The sequence below is a fragment of the Melanerpes formicivorus genome, unplaced genomic scaffold (genome assembly GCF_026170545.1).
Source record: "Melanerpes formicivorus ecotype bairdi unplaced genomic scaffold, bMelFor1.0.p_v2 SCAF_18, whole genome shotgun sequence".
Lineage (NCBI taxonomy): Eukaryota > Metazoa > Chordata > Aves > Piciformes > Picidae > Melanerpes > Melanerpes formicivorus.
In genome coordinates this window covers 5,004,018-5,027,943 of record NW_027142370.1, presented here as the reverse complement: position 1 = coordinate 5,027,943, position 23,926 = coordinate 5,004,018, and the positions used below count along the sequence as shown (strand labels likewise).

Here is a 23,926-nt window from a genome sequence, read left to right as displayed (position 1 = left end):
CTCTAAATTGCATACCTGAGTGTGACATTTAGGTTAATTATGGGAAGGAGCAATATCCCATTAAAATAAATTAAAAAAATACAAGTCACTTTCCAATTGAATTCCCCTTCCTCCCCTCCCCTCCCCTGCTCTAGGGCCAGAGGAGGCTTTTATCAAAGTTGGGAAGTAATTTGGCAGGACACTTTGGAGATAGGAGAACTCTGAAAGTGAAGCTATTGGCTTTGGGGAAAAGTCTTCTGGCTGTGTTGGAAGCACAGATCTCCTCCAGGGGCCTGGTCTGTTAGCTCTCCACTCCAGCTGATGACTTCTGAATGCCAGCTGGCTCATGCCCAGGTTTTCAGCCACCAGCACCTCCACGTCCCTCTCCAGCCCTTCATCCCCTAGCCTGTGTTGATACTGTGAGTTGCCCTGACCTGTATGCAGGACCCTGCAGTGCAAGGCCTTGTTGAACCTCTTGAGGTTCACACGTGCCCACTTCTCAACCAGTGCAATGATTTCAGGTCCTTTCTGCCTTTCTCACCTTCACCATAAAGTACCTCCTGTCCTGCTTTGGGGCCAGACAAATGGATTGTAAAGTGGTGGAAAGTTTAAATGGAAAAGCAATTGGTGTCTTACAGAAATTGCAAAGCATAGTGGCAAAGACATCCCAAAGCACACAAAGCCCTTACAGCACACCTAAAGGCCCCCAACACTTCCCTTCTCCCCACTTGAGGCTATACCCACAATGCTCCCCCAGGGCTTGCTCTTTTCCCCCACCCTGTGAGGCTAATCTGAGGCTGGCTAGGTCTGAGATTGCCTTCCCCCTTCTCCTGGCATTAGGACCTTGAGATACTCCCCCACCATTACCTGATAGGGAGCATATCCCATGGGAGCAGAGAGGAAGAGAATGACTTCACAGATGGATTTATGGGTGTGAAATAGGCTCTTCCTGTGTCCACCTTACTGGGTTGGACACTCAGGACACCAGAGGTGTAACTTATGTGGGAGGAACAGGAGGCACCCAGCCTGCCCTGCCCCATGCCACCCCCTTCATCCAGCGACACCAAACCACAGTGTCTGTGGTGTTGAGGCAGGAGTTTGCTCTCCTTTGCCTTTCTCCCTGGGGGGTGGCCAGCTGTTTGTTTGTGGGAGGAAGCTGAGCCCTGTCCCTCCTGCCCGCAGCAAACCACAGCGCCAAGCAGTGCCGGACGCCCTGCGCGCTGCGCAGCCTGTGCGGGGAGTGCACCAGCGGCAGCTCGGAGTGCATGTGGTGCAGCAACATGAAGCAGTGCGTCGACTCCAACGCCTACGTGGCCTCCTTCCCCTACGGGCAGTGCATGGAGTGGTACACCATGAGCAGCTGTCCACGTGAGTAAGGGGTGGGTGGGCTGCGGTCTCCTATCACTGGCTTCCTGGGGGACGCTCTGTGCCTCAGCTGTGCTCAAAACCCCCTGGGTGAAGGTGCCTGACCCCAGGAGCTTGGTGTCTGCAGCTCGGTCCTCAGTCGTGAAAGAGTTAACCAGGAGTATTGCAGGGTCATCCAGTTGGAAGAAACCCTTAAGAGCATCAGTTCCAACCATAACCTAACATCTCCTGTACATGACTGTTTAGACCATGTCCCTAAGCTCCTCATCCAAGCAGCTTTTAAATACTTCAAGGCTGGTGACTCCACCACTTCCCTGGGCAGCCTGGTCCGCTGCCCAATGACCCTTTCAGTGGAAAAAATCTTTCCTTATGTCCAACCTGAACCCCACCCTGGTGCAACCTGAGGCTGTTTCCTTTTGTCCTATCACTTTTCACTTGGGAAAAGAGACCAGCCCCCACCTCGCTCCAAGCTCTCAGGGATTTGGAGAGAGCCAGAGGGTCTCTCCTGTGCCTCCTCTTCTCCAGACTGACCAACCCCAGTTCCCTCATCCACTCCTCACCAGACTTGTGCTCTAGACCTTTCCCCAGCTTCCTTGTCCTTCTCTAGATACACTCCAGCCCCTTAATGCCTGTCTTAGAGTGAGGGGCCCAAAACTGAACCCAGGATTTGAGATGCAGCCTCACTACTGCCAAGTACCGGGACACTGTCACTTTACTGCTCCTGCTGGACACACTATTGCTGATCCAGGCCAGGATGCTGGTGGCTTTCTTGGCCAGCTGGGCATGCTGCTAGCTCATGTTCAGCCAGTTGTCAACCAGCACTCTCAGGTCCTTTTCTACCTGGCAATTTCCAGCCACCCTTCCTCAAGCCTGGACTGTTCATGGGGTTGTTGTGACCCAGGTGCAGGACCTGCCACTTGACCTTGTTGAGCTGCATGCTGCTGGCCTCAGCCAGTTGCTGCAGCCTGCCCACATACATATGTCTGAACAAATCTGTGTGTGGCTGTCCCTGTGCATATGAGAGTCAGTATTTACTGAGGTGTGTTTACAGAACTGGTGAGATAAATCCTGAAGGTCGTGAAAGACGTACAAAGGCTTTGGCTGCGTTGTCTCCTGGGTTTTGGGACATTGATTTACTCCATTATTATTATTTGATGTGGTTGTTTTATAGCTGAAAACTGCTCAGGCTACTGTACATGTGCTCACTGCCTGGAGCAGCCTGGCTGTGGCTGGTGCACCGACCCCAGCAACACTGGCAAGGGGAAGTGCATCGAAGGCTCCTTCAGAGGCCCTGTCAAGATGCCAGTGCCGTCGGCAAGCGGGAAGCACAGCTTAGAGCCCGTCCTTAATGTCAGCATGTGTCCTGTGGAGAACAGCTACAACTGGTCCTTTATTCAGTGTCCAGGTAAAGGAGCAATGCTGAATTGTTCAAACATTTCAGCTGGTGGCAACAGTTAAATGCAAGAGGAGGGAGTTCTAAAGGCTGTGGTGATGTTTGTGTTGCCTTCGGTTAATGGCAGGAGGAAAAGAGCTTGGAAGATAAACAAGAACCTATAAAGTCTTTTCCAACCCAATTCCTGAAGGCATCCTACAGGAAGGCTGCAGAGGGACTTGTCATGGTGCTGTCTAGTTACAGGACAAGGAGAAATGCTTTTAAGCTCAGGGAGAGTAGGTTTAGAGTGGATCTTGGGAAGAAGCTCTTCAGTAGGAGGGTGGTGAGACTCTGGAATAGGCTACCCAGGGAGGTTGTGGGTGACTCCTCTCTGGGGGTGTTCAAGGCCAGGCTGGATGAGGCCTTGAGGATTTGAGTCTAGTTTAGAGGCGTCCCTGCCCATGGCAGGGAGGCTGGAGTAGATGATCTCTGAGGTCCCTTCCAACCTAAGCCATTCAATTAAATTGGCCTCTTGTGATTCCACACCCCTCTTGGAGCTCATGGAGCACTGGCACAACTGCCAGGGCTGCTTGGGAAGCTGCATGAGCTGGGGTCATTCATCCTCTGCAGACACAGGCTTCTGAGGCTCTACTCTATGTGCAATGTTTGAGCCCAGATCCTCATCTTCTTCTGTTCCCTTCAGCCTGCCAGTGTAATGGGCACAGTAAGTGTGTAAATGAGAGCATCTGTGAGAAGTGTGAGAACCTGACAACTGGCAAGCACTGTGAAACCTGCATCTCAGGCTACTATGGGGACCCCACCAACGGAGGAACGTGTCAGCGTAAGTGATGCCTTCGGCCTTCCTGCACCAAACGCTTCCCTGCTTCTTGCCCTCAGCTCCTTCCTCTGCTCTCTTAGCTGAAATCATATCCTCAGAATGCATTTTTTTCTTCCTTACAAGCAAGGCCCAGCTCTTCTGTCTTCAAAGATACAGAATCTGCTATTTTAATGTCTTTGGCTCTCATTGCACAAGACAAAGATGATGATTATTTTGTTTTGCCCTCCTTTGTAAGCTTTAAATGACCACAGTGAAAAATGTTTGCATTTCAGTGTCTTGGCAGTTCTGTTTTGAGAGGGAACAAAGTCAGTCCCAATGTCTTGGACAAATTTCTACTGATCTAAATTCCATTTTCTGTTACATTTGGTTAATATGTCATGGGGTGGTTGTTATAATTGTCTGCTCCATAAAAGGCTTGCCACATTGCACTGAGGAGTTGGCTGCATTTCAAGGGAGGATTAGGTGATCCTTGTTAAAATTGCATTTTAAGTTTGTAAAGAGCTTTGGGACTCCTTGGCACAAAGACCTTTTTTTCTGTTGTGCAAGATCCAGTTAACAAACTGGGGGGGAAAAGTGAGCTTTCTGAAAGCCCAGCACAAGCAAGAGTCAGAAAGGAACATGTAAGGGTTGGAGCTTTGCCCTTGAGCCTTGCAACATTTTGTAGTGTTGTAGGAGGGGGAGACCAGACTCCAGCTGTGGCAGGTGATACACAGATGTCAGGGACCATACTTCTTGCTCCAAAGAGCTTTGGTGGATTAAAGTTACATGCAGTGGTATAACTGGGTACAGGCAGAACAGCAGTAACATGGCTCAGTGGCAGAGCAGAATCAGTACCTGCATGAAATGTGTGTGGCTGGCTTGTAGGCATGGAACAGGTCCAGAGAAGGCCACAAAAATGGAACCTCTCTGCTGTGAGGCAAGGCTTGAGAGAGTTGGGGTTCAGCCTGGAGAAGAGAAGGCTCCAGGGAGCCCTTCTGGTGGCCTTTCAGTGCTTCAAGGGGCCTGTAAGAAATCTAAGGACAGACATTTTATCAGGGATTGCTGTGACAGGACAAGGGGTGGTGGATTGGAACTATGAGAGGAAGATTCAGACTAGAGAGGAGGGAATTTTTTACACTGAGAGTGGTGGAACAGTGGCCCAGGTTGCCCAAGGAGGTGGTAGATGCCTCATCTCTGGCACCATTCCTGATCAGGTTGTGTGGGCTTCTGAGCAACCTGCTCTAACTGCAGGTGTCCCTCCTGATGGCAGGGGGTTGAACTAGATGATCTTTAAACACCCCTTCCAACCCAACCCAGTCTATGATTCTGTGATCTGAGAAGAAATAAATGAAGTGATAAATGAGGAGATAAAGAAGAAATAAATGAGTGCTAAGTGATAAACTCAAGACTCTGAGTTGCTGCTTCTAAGTGTGGGGACAACCCAGCAGAAAATGTTGGACAATTCATGTGGTGTTTGCTGGAAGCATCATTGACCTGTGGGATGAAGATCAGCATCAGCAGCTGGAGCATGACTGCCCTAATTCCTGAAGGAGGAGCAAGTTTGAGGCTGTGAAGAACAAATTCCCAGTGGACAGGTTTGAGGAAGGAGAAGGAGAGGTTGCAGACAGTGACAGGGCTGCCTCATGTCGGGACAAGGGTGCTGGAGCAGCTGCTCCGTGCAGTTGGAGCAGCACCAAGGGAAAGATGCATCTCTGACACCACACTTCAGGACAGTATCTGGGAGATTAAATACTTCTGATAGCCATAAACCTATTTTGTGTCAGCAGCATTTGAAGTGTAGGAATGAGGAAATGGAGACTGAGTTGGCCTGAGAAAACAGCCAGCTGTGCTGTGAGCATTGGGGTTTGATCACTGCATCACAACCTGCCCTCTGTTTGCTGCTCTTCTGCACATGTGGAAATTGCCAGGCAGTTCCTTCAGGCTTTCATGTGAGGGTTGTCCAAGAATAGTTTGTTGCTGAGATAACAAATGATAGACTCAAGTCATCCAGATGCCTGAAAAAGAAATGAGGAAATGTACTGAGAGCCTGTGGAGCAGCATTCACTCCTTATCTGATGAGACCAGTAGCTCATGTCAGGAGTGCTTTGCTCTCTCAAGTGCTTTGGGCCTGGGTTTCTCATTTGCTGTAATTTAACACTGTGTGCTGGGATGTCAGGAAAATGTGGGAAGCAGGAAGCTGGGTAGAAAGACTGAGGTGGATTGGAAGAGAGAAAGCAAGAGGAAATGATCCTGATGCAGCCATTAGTAACTTCCATTGTGTGGAAAGGCTTCCAGAGAGGGATTTTTAAGACAAGGATCTCCTGACAGGTAACAAAGCCAACTCCTGGTTTTTCCTTTCTCCTAGCCATGGTCCTTTCTCCTTTTCCATGTGCTGATTCCACTCTTTTGTGCATTTATGTGCAGTGTTTTATGCTGCTCTGTTTTTAAGCCCAGAGTCCCATCCCTGCTGCAGATGGCTGCTGGCACACTCCAGCCTGATGCACGAGTGTCTGTGTGGTTGTACCCTTAGTGCCTGCTGGCAGCCCTGGGGCTGTTTAGCCTTGGACAAGAGCAGCCTAAGAGGGGACCTGATCAGTGCTCAGCAAGAACTGAAGGGTGAGGGACAAGAGGATGGGGCCAGACTCTTTTCAGCGGTGCCCAGTGATGATAGCACGAGGGGCAGTGGGCACAAACTGGAACCCAGGAAGTTCCACCTAAACAAGGGAAAAATTGTTGTTGTGAGGGTGTCAGAGCACTGCACCAGGCTGCTCAGAGTCTCCTTCTGGTGTCCTTCTCTGGAGAGATTCCAAACCCACCTGGACATTGTGATCCTGGGCAGCCTGTCCTGGGTGACCCTGCTTTAGCAGCAGGGTTGGACTGAATGATCTCTAGAGGTCCCTTCCAACCTCTGCCATTCTGCGTGATTCTTGTGCTCTGCAGCATCCACCCAAAATCCCCTCAGCACTGGGGCTTAAGTATCCTCCAAATGGGAAATGTTCAGTGCTGGAAATAGTGTTTGGTGTTTCCCATTCTGCTAAGCTTTAGGATAACAGTAGCAGGTAAGGCTGTGCAGAGCTGGAAGTGGTAGTGATGGGGTTCAAAAGCCAGAGAGGAACAAGAAGAGCGGATGAAATGAGATGCCCTTTCCTGCTCCTCTGTGCCACCAGGGCAGGTCAACTTTGTTATATTGCTTGTATTGCAGGGGGGGAAAAAAAAAGGGACAAAGTGCAGTTATTTCTCTGAAAGAATTGTTTGCATATCAGCCCAGGCATTGGTGTTGGAGCTGGGCAGATAATGACTAACTGGTAGGTAAATCCCTCCTCAGCAGTTGCTTTTAGGAAGCGTCCAACGTGGAGGGGAGTTAATGGGGAAGGGCAGGGACTGCAGCACATCAAATGTAAAAATAGCTGCAAGGTGCTTTCTCTGCATTCAGGATTTTCTGAATGTTCTGATTAAAGTTTCCCATGGAAATCTGTTAGTGGCAGATAAGGAAGTTATTTGCAAGGGAACAGAAAGCTCTATTATGCCTGGGATCAGATTGCTGCTGCGGCAGCGCTGCCGAACACCTCCGTGGAGCGTGTGCTGGTGGCCCAAGATGAGCTGTGCTGGTACCATGGCCCTGCCAGCTACCCACCCCACCACCCCCTCCCTGAGCTGTCCAGTTCCTTGGAGTACTGCTAAAGCTCTTGGTGTGCTGGGCAGGTGGGTTGTGCTGCTGCTGTTGGTATGCTGGACCATCACAGTGCAGGAGGAGGGGCAGTGATCCCAGTGACCATCTCCCAATGAGGCTGTGACCCAGGGTGTGTGAAGGAGGTGGAAGGAGCCTCACTGTAAGGTGGTTCACTATCAGACTGTGACCATGGCTTGAACTCAGAAAGCCATTTCCAGGAATTTTTGGCTTCCTGCTCTAGCATCAGACTCTAGGGGGAAACTTTAAGCCTCCAAGCAAGGGTATCTAGTACATTTGGTCAATGATTTCTTTCCAAGCATCTTAGTTGCCTGCAAAGCCAAGAGATCATTTCTCTTTCTTGTGTATCTTCCAGGCCTTTAGTGAATGAGCTCCAATTATGGGGGTGGTAGGAAAACAGACAAATAAATTCAGGGTCAGAGTGGATGGGGCTCTGAGCAGCCTGCTCCAGTTGCAGATGTCCCTGCTGAATGCAGGGGGTTGGACTGGATGAACTCTAAAGGTCGCTTCCAAGCCAAACCATTCTGTGATGCTGCTGTATGAACAAGGGCTGTTCTCAGGGAAGATATTGGAGCTTTCAGGCTTGGTAAGCATTGGGCTGCAGAGCAGGGTGAGGAAGCATTGATGGCAGAGCTGAAGATACTGGGATCTAAACAACATGATACAGGAAACATCTCCTAATGCTGATGTGTGTTAGTGCTGAATATTGATGGAGTCTCACTTTGCTTCACTTTTGCAAGGCACCGGGAAGGCAGCACGGGGCAATCTCAGTAGTATTAAGAATTAGACTTTTTTTCAAGTGCCACTAATGAGAAGTGTGTTGGCTTCACTGAATGCAATTATTTTGTCAAGTCTCCATTCAGTCTGCTTGTCCCCACAATGAGCCTTCATATTTTGTTCCGTGTTGCTGCTAGGAAACCACTCATCCACCTCTGAGAAGCACAATTAAGTGTCCCTCATACAATGCACCTTCCATTGCATGCCAGTGTAAAGAAGTCATCAAAAGGATTCATAGAATAGGATGGAAGGTTGGCATGGATGTTCAGAAGGGGGACTTCATGTCTAGGAATCTACAGGTGCATGGAATGGGACATGTCTGCTGAAGGAGGAGGCTTGTGTCTGCCTAACAGAAGACACCAGCCTTCAAAGCATTCTGGTTCCAGCAAGCTCAGGAACCTTTGTGTATGTTGTGCTCTCTGCCATGCACAGCTCCAGATGAATGCACCTTCCAGCTCATTGCTGGTACTTCTGAAAGGCTCCCAGCCTCTGGGCAGGGCTGTTAGATCCATTCTCCTAGTTACAGTGGCCATTGGTTACTGATTTGCTTTGGGGTTTCTTTGACATGTACTTCCTCTACTCCTTTATGAACAAAGGTCTCACAGTGTGTCAGCATTAGCATCTAAATTTGAATCAGGAGTAAGAGATTTTGGAGTAAATCTCCTGTCTGTGCCCACTGTCATACCTTGGTTTGCATCTCAAGCAGGCTCTGAGTCTAGGAGCTGCTCTTTTGGGCATGCCACAAGCCTGATGTAGTCAGGAGGGCCACAGCAGTGATGGGAGGGCTGGACCCAATCTGCAGTGAGAGCAGAATGAGAAGGTTGGGGTTGTTCATTCTGGATGAGAAAAGGCTCCAGGCAGACCTTTCAGTGCTTAAAGAGGCCAATCAGAAAGCTGGGGACAGACTTTTTATCAGGGCCTGTTGTGACAGGCAAGGGGTGATGGCTTCAAACCAAGAGGGAGATTCAGACTAGATAGAGGGAAGACATTTTTCACACTGTGAGGGTGGTAAGACCCTGGCCCAGGTTGTCTAGAGAGGTGCTAGATGCTCCATCCCTGGAATCATTCCAAGTCAGGCTGTATGGGGCTCTGACTGCAGGAGGGTTGGACTGGATGACCTTTAAAAGGTCCCTTGCAACCCAATCCATTCTGTAACTGTATGATAGCCTAGGACATGTCGATCTGCTTCAGCCATGGCTTGGTGGCACCTCAGCTTGTGAGGCCAGGCTAAAACAGACTGGGGCATGCACTCCAAACCCAGCCAGTTTGCACTGCAGATCCCCTGATGCTGCTGACAGTGCCATCACTTTCTCAAGGGCTCATTTCTTCCTAGAAGAAGCCCCGAAAGCCCTGGGAGCTTTGCTCTGTTTGCAAAGAGAGTCATCTCTCGGGAGTTTGGAGTTGGAAATACACTCACCAGCCCAAAGCTGTTCCAAATTCTACTGTCTATATCAGTTATGATATCCTTCAGTGCTAAATAACTTTTGGAGACTGAAAAGCAGAGTGTGGTCATGACTTCATCCTCCCCTGAGTCCTGGAGCCCAGGCTCCGTGCGTTTTGACGCACGATTCTAGCTTTGGCTGCCTCCTGTATGGCAAAGAAACCAGAGAGTACCAAACTTCCTGGGCACTCCACTTGTTGATGTATCTCAATTTGGCAGCCCAAGGACTTAATTACTATCAAAGCTCTTGCTCTTGCTTCATTCAACACCGCGTTTTTTTGTCCCCTCCTCTGCTCAACAGCTTGCAAGTGCAACGGCCACGCCTCTGTCTGCAACACGAACACGGGGAAGTGCTTCTGCACCACCAAGGGAATAAAGGGAGACGAATGTCAACTGTGAGTTCACTTCTCTTGGTGATTTGAAATCAAAAGGCCAAGCCCATACCAGCATGGACCCCTGACTTCTTGCAGTGAATGTATTTATGCTGTCTCTGCTCATCTCTTCCTGCTGGCAGTTGCCTAAGTTCATTGCCGGGGCAGCCAGCCGTGCGCCCCCTGGGGAGGAGATGACGGGCAAAAACGAGTTCCAAAAGATTCTAGTTTTAAGATCACTTCAAATGGGAATGTCATGCAGGAGGGATGGGGGGGGGGGGGAATGACACCCCCACTCCCCTTTAAACCATAGATACTGCTTTGCTTTATCCCTCTTGCAGTCACTTTCTAATTGGTAGGTGTGCGCTGTCCGTGCGATAGCTGCTGCTGCGCAGGGGGAGTGCAGATAGATCTGAAAGCAGACTTTGACATTGCAGCATTTTAATGGAGCAGTTTCAGAGCAACCAATTTGTCTGGAGGTCTCTCTGTAGCGTAACAGAAATGCATTTAGTGGAGTGTTAGTGGAAATAACCTCATTCCAAAGAATCTCATGGCCAGGCTTATTTAAAGTGTTGCTCACGTGAGTAACCATTTATGGGCCCTAGAGCCTGGAAGAGCCACAAATGTAGGTGGGAACTTCAGCTGCTCACTGGAGTAAACCAGTTGTGCAGAGCTCATAAACAACATTCCAAGTGGATGCAAAGGTTAATATCTGGAGCTTCACTTTTGCTGCCTGCCAGTTGCAGGGATCAGGGAATTTCTCCAGCAGGCCACTATAGCTCAGGCAGACAGCTTTTATTTGTAATGCTGCACTGCTATCAGCACAGGATTTACTTCCTGATTTTTTTTTTAGTGGCTGGGAATAAATAAAACTGGGGGTAAAAAAAAAAACCCCAACAACTTCCATTGATTAAAAGGAAATGTGTGTTCTTTTCAGGTGTGAAGTTGAAAACAGGTATCAGGGAAACCCACTCAAAGGAACGTGTTACTGTGAGTACTCCTGGGGTTTTGTTTGGGGGTGAAAACGTGGGAAGTTTAAAATAGGTTCTCCAAATGTTATGTTTGTGTTATGGGTAGGTGAAGAAGATTGTGTGAGTCTAGGATTATGTATTGGATTTTGATTCTGTGATTAAGAGTGTCGACAGCAAGTTCAGGGAGGTTCTGCTGTCCCTCGACTCTGCCCTAGTGAGGCCAAGTCTGGAGTCCTGGGGTCCAGTTCTGGGCTCCCCAGTTCAAAAGAGACAGGAAACTGCTTGGAGAGAGTCCAGCAGAGGCTACAGAGGTGCTGAGGGGTCTGGAGTATCTCTGTGAGGAGGAAAGGCTGAGAGCGCTGAGGCTGTTGAGCCTGGAGAAGAGCAGCCCCTGATTGATGCTCAGCAAGAACTGAAAAGCAGGGTCAAGAGGATAGGGCCTGACTCTCTTCAGTGGTGTGCACAGTAATGGGACAAGGGGCAGTGGGCACAAACTGGAACACAGGATGTTCTATCTGAACAGAAGGAGAAAATTCTTTGCTGTGGGGATGCTGGAGCCCTGCAGCAGGCTGCCTACAGAGGTTGTGGAGTCTTCTTGTCATGAGAGATTCCAAACCCACCTGGACATTGTGGTCCTGGGCAAGCTGCTGTGGGTACCCCTGCTTTAGCAGGAGGGTTGGACTGGATGAGCTCCAGAGGTCTCTTACAATGTTTGGGTTCTGTGATTTAAAACTTGCTTTATTTGCCTCAGCATCTGTTTAAAATTTAGAGGATTAAGGGAAGGACTGAAAAATATCTTTCAAACGGGGAATTGTTTCAGAAGTATTGTTTAAAGGGAATGAGAAAAGCCTTCATGATAAGGTCTGTGTGATGATTAGATCTTTCAGAACCAACTTTCAGATGTGTTTTGTGTGTCTTTGAAATGAGATCTTGTCTTCTGGAGAATGCTCTAAAGTCTGTACCTAATAAGTCAGAGCTGAAGCCTGTCTTTAGAGCTTTAGTACATGCAGGATGCTGATGGTATAAGTTTCTGTTCCTTGTTGGAATGGATGAGGCTGCACCATCTCCACGTGTCCTCTGAAATGAGCAGTTGCATTCCCCTGCAATTGGAGGAGATCCTTTGCCAAGATTGAAATTACTTCATGGAAACTCTCCAGCTTCTATTTACAAATATTAGCAATCAGCACACTGGCAAGCCTGGGTGGATCTGATCACAAAGTACACAGAGCTGGGAGTCTTAAAGAGTGGGTTTGTGCAACACAGAAATTACCCATGTGCTCTGTTTAGTGAAGCTGAACTCTGCTTGTTCAGCCAGACAAGGTCACTGATGGCTTCTCATGGCAGTCTCTTTGCAAGGGTGTCCCAACTTATTGCTGCCACTGGCAGGGCTGGTAAACTGGACAAAAAAAAGGGGAAAGTCAAAACTTTACAGCTCTTCCAGGAACAGCTTCATGCAAGAGGAGCAGCCTTGTGCCAGCTCTCACTTGGTTTTCTTCCATGAAAACTTCTGTTCCTTCATAGGAGTTGTGGGTAGATGTCAAAAGGTTGTCCAGCTTGTGACCATCCAACAAGGGGGCTCCAGCAGCCAATAAGACAAAAAGAACATCTAGTCTGTGGCTTCATATTTGTTACTGCTTGGAATCTCTCTGCATGGCTTGGGGCATATGTGCCAGTCATGAGGCTGTCTTTTAATGACAGTGACTGTTGATGAGCAGAAGGGTGGTAACCCTGCCCGAGGCAGACATGGACATAGGAGGGCATGCAGGCAGACCAAAAACTGGTCCTGGGATGCTTGGCCATGATGTGACCCAGATCACAATGTCAGCTGTGCCCATTAAGAAGCAGCTGCTCTGTAGAAACCCTCCCTCAGCAGTCCACTGAGGTATGGAAACTTGTCATGTGAGGAGCTCCTAGCGCTCCCCAGTGGGGATTCCAGGGCTGTTTTGTTTAGACTGGATACAGGGAGAGAAATTCTTGCTCAGAGGGTGGGGGAATACTAGCCCAGGTTGTCCAGAGAGGTGGTAGATGCCCAGTCCCAGGTCTGCTCTGCAGAAGTTTAGTTTATTCCAAGATAACTTTCTCCACTTGTTCCTTACAGACACTCTGCTCATTGACTATCAGTTCACCTTCAGCCTGTCTCAAGAGGATGATCGCTATTACACAGCCATCAACTTTGTAGCAACACCTGAGGAGGTAAATTTGCTCCTTTCCTCTTCAACTTCATCCTGTGGGTACATGTTCATTGTTTCTTGGCCAGAGAGTCAAGGAGTTGTTACAGCTTGTGGGTCTCCAGATGCAATCTCTATATGGCACATTTGTGCAGCTCCACAGTGCAAATGGAATCATAGAATAAACCAGGTTGGAAAAGACCTCGGAGATCAAGTCCAATCTACTACCTAACACCTCCTGACAACTAAACCATGGCTTCAAGTGCCACATCCAATCCTTTTTTGAACATCTCCAGGGATGATGACTCTACCTCCCTGGGCAGCACATTCCAATGGCCAATTACTCTTTCTTTGAAGAACTTTCTCCTCATCTTGAGCCTAAACTTCCCCTGGCACAGCTTGAGACTGTGTCCTTTTGTTCTGGTGCTGGCTGCCTGGGAGAAGAGACCAACCCCCTCTGAGCTTCTTTTGGCCATGCAGTTTCAACTCTTCATGGTAGAATTCCATAAGGAGCCTGAGCTGGTTCTTTATGGTGGTTTGGACAGCTGCTCTAGTCTTGCTTGTTGTTCACCCAGGATGTTTTAGGCTGGAGGTTAGGAGGAAGTTTTACACAGAGAGAGTGATTGCCCATTGGAATGGGCTGCCTGGGGAGGTGGTGGAGTCACCATCACTGGAGGTGTTCAGGAGGAGACTTGACAGGGTGCTTGGTTGCATGGGTTAGTTGATTAGGTGGTGTTGGATGATAGGTTGGACATGATGATCTTGAAGGTCTCTATCATAGTATCATTCAGGGTTGGAAGGGACCACAAGGATCATCTAGTTCCAACCCCCCTGCCATGGGCAGGAACACCTCAGACTGGATCAGGCTGGCCAGAGCCTCATCCAGCCTGGGCTTAAACACCTCCAGGGACGGGGCCTCGACCACCTCCCTGGACAACCTATTCCAGGGCTTCACCACTCTCATGGGGAAGAACTTCCTCCTCACCTCCAGCCTGAATCTCCCCACCTCCAGCTTCATTCCATTCCCCCTAGTCCTATCACTACCTGAGATCCTGAGAAGTCCTTCCCCAGCCTTCCTGTAGGCCCCCTTCAGATACTGGAAGGCCACACTTAGGTCACCTCTGAGCCTTCTCTTCTGCAGACTGAACAGCCCCAACTCTTTCAACCTGGTCTGGTCTATTCTGTTGTCTCTGTTCTTCCTGACTTCTTTTATACATGTGAATGGGTTTGTTCTTTGTGATGCTTTTCTTGGGGAGGAGAGTGCTGCTTTCAGGAAATGTAAATAGTGTTTTGCTTGCTGTGTTTGCTTCATGGGAATACAAATCCCATGATTATGTTGGGTTTTTTTCAGTGAAGATTTGCTAGGAAACAGCTCAGTAAAATTCTTACCCTGAAAATGTATTTTCTTTCCCCCTCCCCCAAGCAAAACAGAGACCTGGACATGTTTATCAATGCATCTAAAAACTTCAACCTCAACATCACTTGGTCTACAAGCTTTGCAGGTAATGTGAGCATGATCTGAATGCAGATTGAATTGGAGAGACCTGGGGGGGTTGACCTGTGAACTTGTAACGGCTTTAAGTGTTTGGCTTGGGGGGGCAGCACTAAAACATGACAAGGAGCTATGTTTTTCTGTCTTAACAGTGTGTTTTGGAGCCACCGAGGGGGTAAATTGGCTTCTTTGTAATGCAGTGTGTTGGCATACAGTGATCCTGATAACGCTGTGTAGCTTCAAGTAGCTGTGTTGGGAGAAGTCGATTGTGAAACATTAACACTCATCTCGCTTTGCCCTTTTTGTGTGTGCCTCTTAACAAGTGCATTGAAACATCCTCTCTTGCTCCTTTAAACCAGCTGGCACCCAGGCCGGGGAGGAGATCCCAGTTGTTTCCAGAAGCAATATCAAAGAGTACAAGGACAGCTTCTCCAATGAGAAATTCGATTTCCGCAACAATCCCAACATCACTTTCTTCGTTTACGTCAGCAACTTCACCTGGCCAATAAAGATTCAGGTAGGGCCTGCTCCTGTGTGGAGCTCACTCTCTGAAAGTCCTCCTTGCTGCCATTCAGGCAGGGTGGCACTTTGGTGCTCTCCAGACTGAACATGCTCTCAGTGTAATCCTGCAGCACACAAAGGGCTTGAGGTTCCTCGTTCAGAGCAGAAAGGTTGATCTTGTTCTGGTGTTGCCTCAGCCCAGTGGATCTGAATGTGTGCTGTGGCATAAAGCTGGACACTTGCTTATTTACAGAGCTGTGTTCAAGGCCAGCTTGGATGAGGCCTTGACCAGCCTGATCTAGTGCAAGGTATCCCTGCCCATGGTGGGGAGGTTGGAACTGGATGATCTTTAAAGTCCCTTCCAGCCCAAACCGTTGTATGAATCTATGGCATCTCTGACTGCTGTTGTGGAGCTAAACAAAGACTCACAGTATTGGTAACCATTTGCCAGCTGGAGATATTTTACTTTATGAATTGGTGAAGTTTTAGTTCCTTGTCTAGTCCTGATTATTAGCTGTGAAGGAGTTTGCTAGAGCTGCAAGGTCTGGGCACTCAGCAGGTCCTAAGCCTCATTGTTTTCATTGAGGTAAGCACTGCTTTCAGGATGTAAGGTGCTGCCTACAGAGGTGGGCACCTGTGTAATGATGTAACTATTCAGGCTTCTCCTTCATCAAATCATTAATCACAGGAGTCAGAATCAAATCAGGTTTTCCTTCATTTACAAGTTGGATTGGCTGATAGTTGACTTTCCATACTCAGTGCTGGACTGTGCCTCAATCTGATTTATGTATTGCTATTTCTGGGTGCAGAAGTGTGTTAAGACCTCAGATGTTTTAACAGTGCTGCCTTCTGTCCCCTAAGCTCTCCTGTGCCTACTGCAGTCCCCACTCTACCTGTACTTATGGTGAATTTCCACTTACTTTTCCTATGTCAGTATTGTCCTTGAGCTTAAAGGTCCCATCCATCTTCTTGCTTGGCAGCTGAGACTCCTGCTTTCCCTGGATGAATTTGTACAGGTCACATCCTCTATCAGCCTTTAGTGTTTGTTTGTTGGCTTTAAGCAACACAAACCCTTATCACCTTGTCCTGTGAAACAGGTTTTTCAGGTGCAGTTGCCTCATCTGTTTTTTTCTCTGTGCTCTCTTGTATTAATCTCACTTGCACAGTTTTGGTCAGGCATTGCTTTCCACAGTGTGTCTCTGCTGTCTTTATGGACCTTCCTAGCTCCTTTTATGGCACTGTTCTGCTTTGCTGATTCTTATGGCTACCTCTACAACTGGAGCAAGTTGCTCAGAGCCCTGTCCTGGAACACATTTCCAGGGATGGGGCATTCACCCCTCTCTAGGGAACCTTGGCCAGTATCTCACCATCCTCAGTGTAAAAAAAACCCATTTCTTTCTTCCCTGTGTTCTGAAAATCTCCCTCTTTGTTTAAACCCATCTGCACTTGCCCTGTCACAACAGGCCCTGATCAAGAGGCAGCCTTGCTACCAGAGATGTTATTTCCTGAGCCAGTAAAAGCAAGAGACATAGCATTGAATGCATCAGAACATGAGAGTTCTGTCTCCTTTCATAGCCATGTTCCCATTAGATGCTTTGCCTTGCACCGATGTTCAGTATCCTTGTCCTCCATGAAGGCCTCCAGCTGATGGGTTTAATCTCTTGCCCATCCTTACAGCCCCCCTGCTTTTCTTCCCCTTTCTGATCTCCTTTAACTCTGTGGCTGAAGTATCTCTTGCTATTGTGTTTGTTGTGTGCTGAGGCCTGGCACAGCTTGACATTTGGCAGTTCTTAGTTTATCTTGCTACTGCCTGCTGGCTTCTTGCTAATGAATCCCTTTGCCCTCCATAATACATCGATTCCTTTAATTGTCCCTAATGTCCTTTTGAGGTTAGTTCTGAGGCTGCAGCTTTTAAGCACTCTTGCATCTCTGACCTGAGAGGACTGCTTAGATGGCTGCTTTCCCATTCCTTATCTCCTTTACTTTACTGCATTATTCCATTTTGCATAGTTAAAAAGAGTGAACTTTGGTTCTCTTACAACACTTGCCTTGTCTTATCCTTAACTCAATATGAATGTGCTTGGGTGCTCTCCATCCAAGCTCATTTTCTATCACCAGCTCTTCTGAATGCCCTTGTTACTTGCCAAAACCAAGTCTAGAATAGCAGCAGCCCTTACTGGTTGAGAGACCCTCCCTTATCATGGAGCAGTCTGGCAGCAACATCACATCCAGGAGTATGTGGTCTGTATGATTTCCATTAATCTGCTCTTCAGTTCATAGGCAACAAAAGCATTTCCCCCTCAGACTAAAGCTTTTCTGCCATCTTTCTCCCAACACCTATTGGTGCTAAATGTCTTGGGCCTAGCAGTTACTTGGTGATGGGCTGCTCCAGGAAGCTCACCTGCACCTCCTTTGCACAGAGCCACAAAATCTTTCAGGTTGGAAAAGCCCCTTGGTAGTATCAAGCCCAACCATTAACCCTACTCTACAAGGTTCACCACTAAACCATATCCCTGAGCACCACATCTAAACGACTTTTAAACACATGCTGGGCTGGTGACTCAGCCACCTCCCTGGGCAGCACATTCCAATGCCTGACCACTCTTGCTGAGAAATTTTTTGCTGATGTCCAGTCTAAACCTACCCAGCTTGAGGGCATTCCCTCTTGTTCTGTTCTTAACTACCTGCACATTTAGAATAGAATAAACCAGGTTGGAAGAGACCTCAAAGATCATCAAGTCCAACCTGTCATCCAACACCACCTAATCAACTAAACCATGGCACCAAGCACCCCATCCAGTCTCTTTCTAAACACTTCCAGTGATGGTGACTCCACCTCCTCAGGCAGGCTATTCCAATGGCCAATCACACTCTCTGTGTAGAATTTCCTCCTAACATTCAGTCTGAACTTCCTCTGGCACAGCTTGAGACTGTGTCCTCTTGTTCTGTTGCTGGTTGCCTGGGAGAGGAGACCAACCCTCACCTGGCTACAGCCTCCCTTCAGGTAGCTGTAGAGAGCAAGAAGGTCTCCCCTGAGCCTCCTCTTCTCCAGGCTAAGCAACCCCAGCTCCCTCAGCCTCTCCTCACAGGGCTGTGCTCTATTCTATTCTCTGTTCTGTTGTTTCTCCTTTCACTGGATAAGAGTTGCTTTCTGCAGCTACAGAACGTGTTTCAATTTCCCTTTTGGAATGGGAGTGTTTTTAATACAAGGAGGATGATGAAGTCAGTGAAACTCTGCTGCTGCCAGACTGCTGGAAAACATTCCCTGCGTCACCTGGCAGCTCACCCATGTTTGGTCTGATCCTGTGCAGTGTGCCATGGCCAGCTGATGCTTGGGGTGGGTTTTTGGGGGTAGTTTGAGTATCACCATAAACAGCCAGAGCAGAGTCTCTTATCCTGGCTTGTTTTCCACATTAGTAACTTCATTCTGAAATCCTTGATTGAAATCTGTCTCTCCTTCCCTCTCTGGCCTGTGAAAATCTGGCCTTGGAGAGAGCATAAATGCTCTTTTGTGTCAGAGATAGCTGTGTCCCTGCCAACCCTGCATTCTGGCTTGCTGCTTTTTTTTTCCCCCCACTTTTTGCTCCACCTCTCTTCAAAACCACTTCAGTTCAGGGTTGGTTGTTTTCTTTTGTTGAGTATATTGGTTTAAGATGTCGTTCCCTGCCTGCTTCAAGGATTTGCAGTGATGATTTGGTAAAAGGACTAAAGCTGCCGAGTGCAGAAATGCCTCCGAAGGCAGCACTCTGCTTCCTGACGCCTCTGAGAGGTTTCTGACTATGAAGGCTCCACTGAGGAGGTCACTCAAAACCTTGCCTTGCCAAGCTCTCTTGAAAACCCAGGTAAGGGCTTGTCAGCAGCATCTCGGTGTTTCCTTTCCCTTTGCCTTGTGGCTTCTCTCTGCTAACAAACTTTCCCTGCACTGCCACGAAGTGTTGTGCAAACTTTGCACAGCTCTCCACCTTTCTCTGTCCTGCTTGGAAAGAGCTGCCTGAAGCCTTCCTTATCTTCCACTGAAGGAAGAAGAGGACATGAGTGGATGTTGTAGGGTTGATTTTTGTCAGGTGAATATAATGTGGGTTCCCCCCCCCTCACTATTTTGTCTTCATCTTTGTAGGTTTGCTTTGCTGGTTTCTCAGTATGTATCTCAGAGTAGAAAAGAGCTGTAGGACATAGTGGCACAAATATGGAATGCAAATGATCAGATTCACAGTAAGAAGCAAGGAAATTCAGTGCAGAAACTTTCAGGGGACATCTTCTCATGGGTTTCAATCCAGACCAAACTCAGCTCACTCAGAGGCAAAACTTCAGTTCTGGAAGTGACAAGTAGTTGGTGGTGAGAGCTGGAAATTCCCTTCGATTCTGGTGTGCGTGTCAGCAGTTTTTAACGACGTTCACTGCTCTGCCTGGAGCAGATTCCAGTGAGCCAGTCCCTCTCCCGAACGCACAGGGGGTGAAATTCAGAGCTGCTAATACTGCACATTTCCACCCTGTGTAATGGCTGTTAAGCTTTCTGCTCCATTACAGCTGGCTGCTGTCGGTGTTTTGTGCCACTCGCTAAACAAAAACTTGTGTTCTCGTCTCGTTCCATAGCCAAACCCTTGTTTTCATTAACTTGCTGTCCCATTTGATTCTAGAGCTTTGTTCTCCCAGACTCGGAGCCCTTGCCACAAAGCCTTTCGCATTGATCTCTCCTTTCGGAGTGTGGAAGGCGCCTGGCCGCTGATTAAGGACAAAGCAGAGTTTGTAATTGTGTCATTAGCAGGCAATTGCCTCCTCTCTTTCTCGGGGGTTGCTTGAAGTGTTTCAATCTGAATGGGCTTGAACGTTAATTATCAGCCGAATGCTTCAAGGGGCGAAAAGAGGCAAAAGGCTTTGTGCAGCCTCTTGCATACAGAATATACCCGTTGCAGAGCCTCACCGTGTGTGTTTGCTTGGCACTTCATCACCACGTTTGGCTTCAGAGAAGTGCCAGCTTTAGCATGTAGGCTGAGTTCACGTGGGGCCATGTGCTGCTGGTGTCAGCTGGATCTCAGGGCAGAGATGAGTTACAAACTAGACTGAGGCTCTTCTAAAGAGTGGCTGTCTGGCTGATTAAAGCAGGCTCATTTTTTTTTGCTCTTGTGCTGAACGTGGCTTTGTAAGTGGGGAAGAGTAGCCAATATTTCATAAAGTGCCAGGAATTACATTCCTACAAAGTCTTCACAATCCTCAGACAAAGCTCTTGCTCTGATCTTTATCATCATTACTTTAATGTTTCCTGGTTCCCGTGTCCAGCAGTATGCAAATACCAAATCTTCTCAAGTTCTCATTTTTCAAAGGAAATCTCCTTCACTGAAGCAGTTTTGGATTGAATTTCTTCTTCTGATGCTCTTTCCCCTGCTATTCTTGCTATCCTGCTATTTTTATTGCCAGCATTACCCATGGAACAGGTGGTCTCCATTAGCAGGAATCTTAACACCAGTTTCAATTAAGCTTTCCTTTTACTTGCCAGTCCGTGTTTAATGTGGTCGGGGAAGCATTTGTCTTCTTGCAGAGCCAAGTGATGGATGACATTTTGCTACAGCCAGCTAAAGCTTTGGGGGTACCCTCAGCTCCTGCCAGCTGAGGAAGGCAGTAGCCCTCAGCTACTCCTGCCAGCTGGAGGATTGCTGGATCCCACGCTTCCACCTTCCTTTGATTTAAGGCTTTTGACCTCGGTAAGGCGATGTGAGTGGTGCAGGTGGTGCTGCTCTCTAGGGTTACCTCTCTGAGGTTTACAGCCTCACTGAAAGGCTTTGATAATGCACAGAGTAAGACAGAGAGAAGAAACCCAAGCGCTGGTAAAGAGCAGGGGCTGTGACGGATTCTTAAGCCCCTGATTGGTGTCTGGAGAAAACATTGGGTATTTGATACAGGGCATAAATATCCCCAAGGAATGGGCATGGCCCTGCAGAGTTCCAGCCTTTCTCTAAACTAATGTTCTTCTCTAATCAAAAGCCACAGGCTAATCGACTCAAAGCTCTCAGTGAGGGGCAAGGGAGGGAATAACTGGCTTTGTTGTTGGCCAAAGAGAATGAAGTACTTAGACAGGTAGTGATTGCTTTGATTGAATACTTATGTAGGCTTGAGACCCTGCCGAGAAGGGTGGGCTTCCCCTGGCAAGGAACAGATCTAGGTGTGGAGATCTAATCACCCCTAGCGCTCCGGGACTCTTCTCCTCCAAACCTGCTCTTTTTTTCTTTGCTTCTGAAAGCCCTGGAGCGCCGAACTTGTTTGCTAATGATGTCCCTTGCCTTTGTTTGCAGCTGGCTGCAGGTGCTTGGGAGCCTCTCTCCCTCCACCCCTTTCGCTGCGGTGAGAGGTTCCCTTTAAAGCGAACAATGAAACGTAAATCAATTTGTTAATCTGATGAAATTTGCTGTTGAATGTAATTACTTCGGGAGACATGCAATTACATGCTGGGGCTTTTTTTGTTTGGTTGGTTTTCTTTTTTGTTTCAGAGCAGGCAAAGTGACATCTTCTGCTGGGGATGGAAAGATTGAAAACAGAACGGTTAAATGATACTTTCCAACATGAAACAGCTGCCTCCTCTTTTATCTGCTCCTGTCGCCTGGTGTTTGGCATCCACTGCTGACATTTTCCTCCTTTTAGAAGTTGGGCCCTTTCATACTGAGCAGCATTTTTGTTGGTACCTTCTGAAAGCCTTCAGATCTAGGGTTTCTCTCAAAGACAGTTAACCCTTGCTGGGATGTGTGGCAGCTTTCTGGTGGTGGTGGTGGCTTCAGCAAGCCCAACAGTTGCTCAAGCTTGAACTTCCCCCAAGTGCCTGTTGTGCTCTTTGTCCCTTTCCCCAACGACTGAAGTCTTGGGGTTTTATATCTCTAGCTTGAGCTGCACTTGGGATGAACTGCAGTGACTCAGTGTTGGCAGGGTTTATTGTCCTATCTGCACACAGCATTGGGAGTCTGCTCGTGTGGCTGCTGCAAAACCATAGCTGCATAAATAAGCAAAGTTACAGCAGAGCAGAGAGACACAGACTGAGATTCAGATTTAATAACACCAGGAGGATTTCTTAGGATGAGGGGTTTGGTTTTTTTTGGATAGGAGAAGATATCCATGGATTGCCTTACTTTTAAGGAAGCTGAGCTATTTTTCCTTCTCAGATGCAGGGCTGGGAAGCATAATACCTAAAAACCCACAGAACTGATTTTGTGTGGAAGCAAAGTCCACATTAGGCAATTAACTTCTCCTGGGCGAGGCCCAGGTTGATGCTGTGCTTACACTTGCTGCACTTCTGTGCTGAGTAGCTCTTGAACATAGACTGTGCCACCACTGAATGGAAATGGAAACCTCAGGCTCAAATCTATCTCAGGGAATGAGTGATGTGGGCCGGTGCTGGGAAGCTTTTACAGCTACCAAAAGAGCTGGATGTATTTCCTGGTAGGGAAGCTGGTTTAAAGAGGCAGAGAACAGCAAGCAGAGTTAATGAAGAGAGGACAAGTGCACTGCCAATAAAATACAAGGAGCCAGGGTGCTCCAGTGCTGCAGTAGATAAACCTGGCTGAACCACCAGGGGAAAAATATATCCCCTGCTAACAGAGGGTGACAAACCAGCAAGCCTCTGGCTTGTTGAGCTACCAGACGTGACGACAGAGCGCCCAGCAGGCAGAGAACAGCTCGCAGACAGCTCTGTGGGGCTGCTTCTGTTGAAAACAAACCATTCCTGGAGCGTCACTGAGACTTCTTTTGCTCTCACTTATTTTCCTGACTTGATGTTTTTAAGGATAGTTGGGTTTTGTGTTTTTAAACCATATTGGCAAGCGTTGCTCATGGCAGCATTGACCAGCAGGGTGGAGAGCAGGCCTGGAAGAATACAGTCTGGTGGCAGTTTTGTGGTGGTTGTTTTCTCCTCTTTTCTTCCTCAATGCTGTGTGCCATGTGTTAGTTCTTAAAACAGTCTCTTTTGCATGTAGGACTAGCACTGTCCTGGTTCCTACACCTTGACCCAAAGTATCTTCAGACTACCTGAATGTTTTGTCTGGGGGGGTTTTGAAGGTCTCCCCCAGAGCCTTCTCTTCTCCAGGCTGACCAACCCCAGCTCCCTCAGCCTGTCCTTGTAGCAGAGGTGCTCTGGCTCCCTCATCATTAATATGATAATACAGAAAGATATGTGAGTATATACTTTGAACTCTCTATAGTTGATCTAGATGATATCTAAACATATCTACACTCATTTTACTACTTTATTGAGGATATAAAACCTTTAGAGTTTCTGCAGAGACTTTGTGGCTGGCATACTGCAAAGCTTTTGTGGTACACATCAGTAAGTGTTCTAAATCTCTCATCCCATATGATCCTTAGCAATCACAGCTTCCTTAGAGAATAGAAGAGAATTCAACAGGTTGGAAGAGGCCTTTGAGATTGAGTCCAACCTGTCACCCAACACCATCTAATCAACTGAACCATGGCACCAAGCACCCCATCCAGTCTCTTCCTAAGCACCTCCAGGGATGGTGACTCCACCACCTCCCTGGGCAGCACATCCCAAGGGCCAATCTCTCTTTCTGTGAAGAACTTCCTAACATCCAGCCTAAACCTCCCCTGGCACAGCTTGAGACTGTGTGCTCTTGTTCTAGTTGCTGGGGAGAAGAGACCAACCTCCCTTCAGGTAGTTTGTAGAATGTATAGAATCTCAGAATGGTTTGGGTTGAAGAGGACCTTGAAGATGATAGAATAGGACCAGAGAATGCATTGGGTCAGAGGGGATACTGGAGGGTCATCTTGCCCAACCTCTCTGCAGTGAGCAGCAGTCCCATCAAGTTTGACCATGAATGTCCCCAGGGATGGGGCTTCCACCACCTCTGTGGGCAACCTGTTCCAGTGTTTCACTCCACTTATATTGAAGAACTTCCTCTTTATGGCCACTCTAAATTTCCCCTGCTTCAGTTTAAAGCCATTACCCTCATCTAGTTCCAGCCCCTATGCCATGAGCCAGGATGCCT

The 23,926-nt window shown here is 48.0% G+C and overlaps 1 protein-coding gene across 1 annotated transcript in view; it reads left to right on the top strand.

The window, feature by feature from the left end:
* Nucleotides 1-23,926, top strand: part of ATRN (attractin) — a 166,607-nt gene that overhangs the window by 83,349 nt on the left and 59,332 nt on the right. The window contains exons 17-24 of the mRNA XM_068149435.1: nt 1,162-1,347; nt 2,516-2,749; nt 3,420-3,557; nt 9,741-9,834; nt 10,748-10,800; nt 12,880-12,974; nt 14,373-14,451; nt 14,801-14,958. Of these exons, the coding sequence (XP_068005536.1) occupies nt 1,162-1,347; nt 2,516-2,749; nt 3,420-3,557; nt 9,741-9,834; nt 10,748-10,800; nt 12,880-12,974; nt 14,373-14,451; nt 14,801-14,958 (1,037 nt within the window). The remainder of the gene's footprint in view (nt 1-1,161; nt 1,348-2,515; nt 2,750-3,419; nt 3,558-9,740; nt 9,835-10,747; nt 10,801-12,879; nt 12,975-14,372; nt 14,452-14,800; nt 14,959-23,926) is intronic.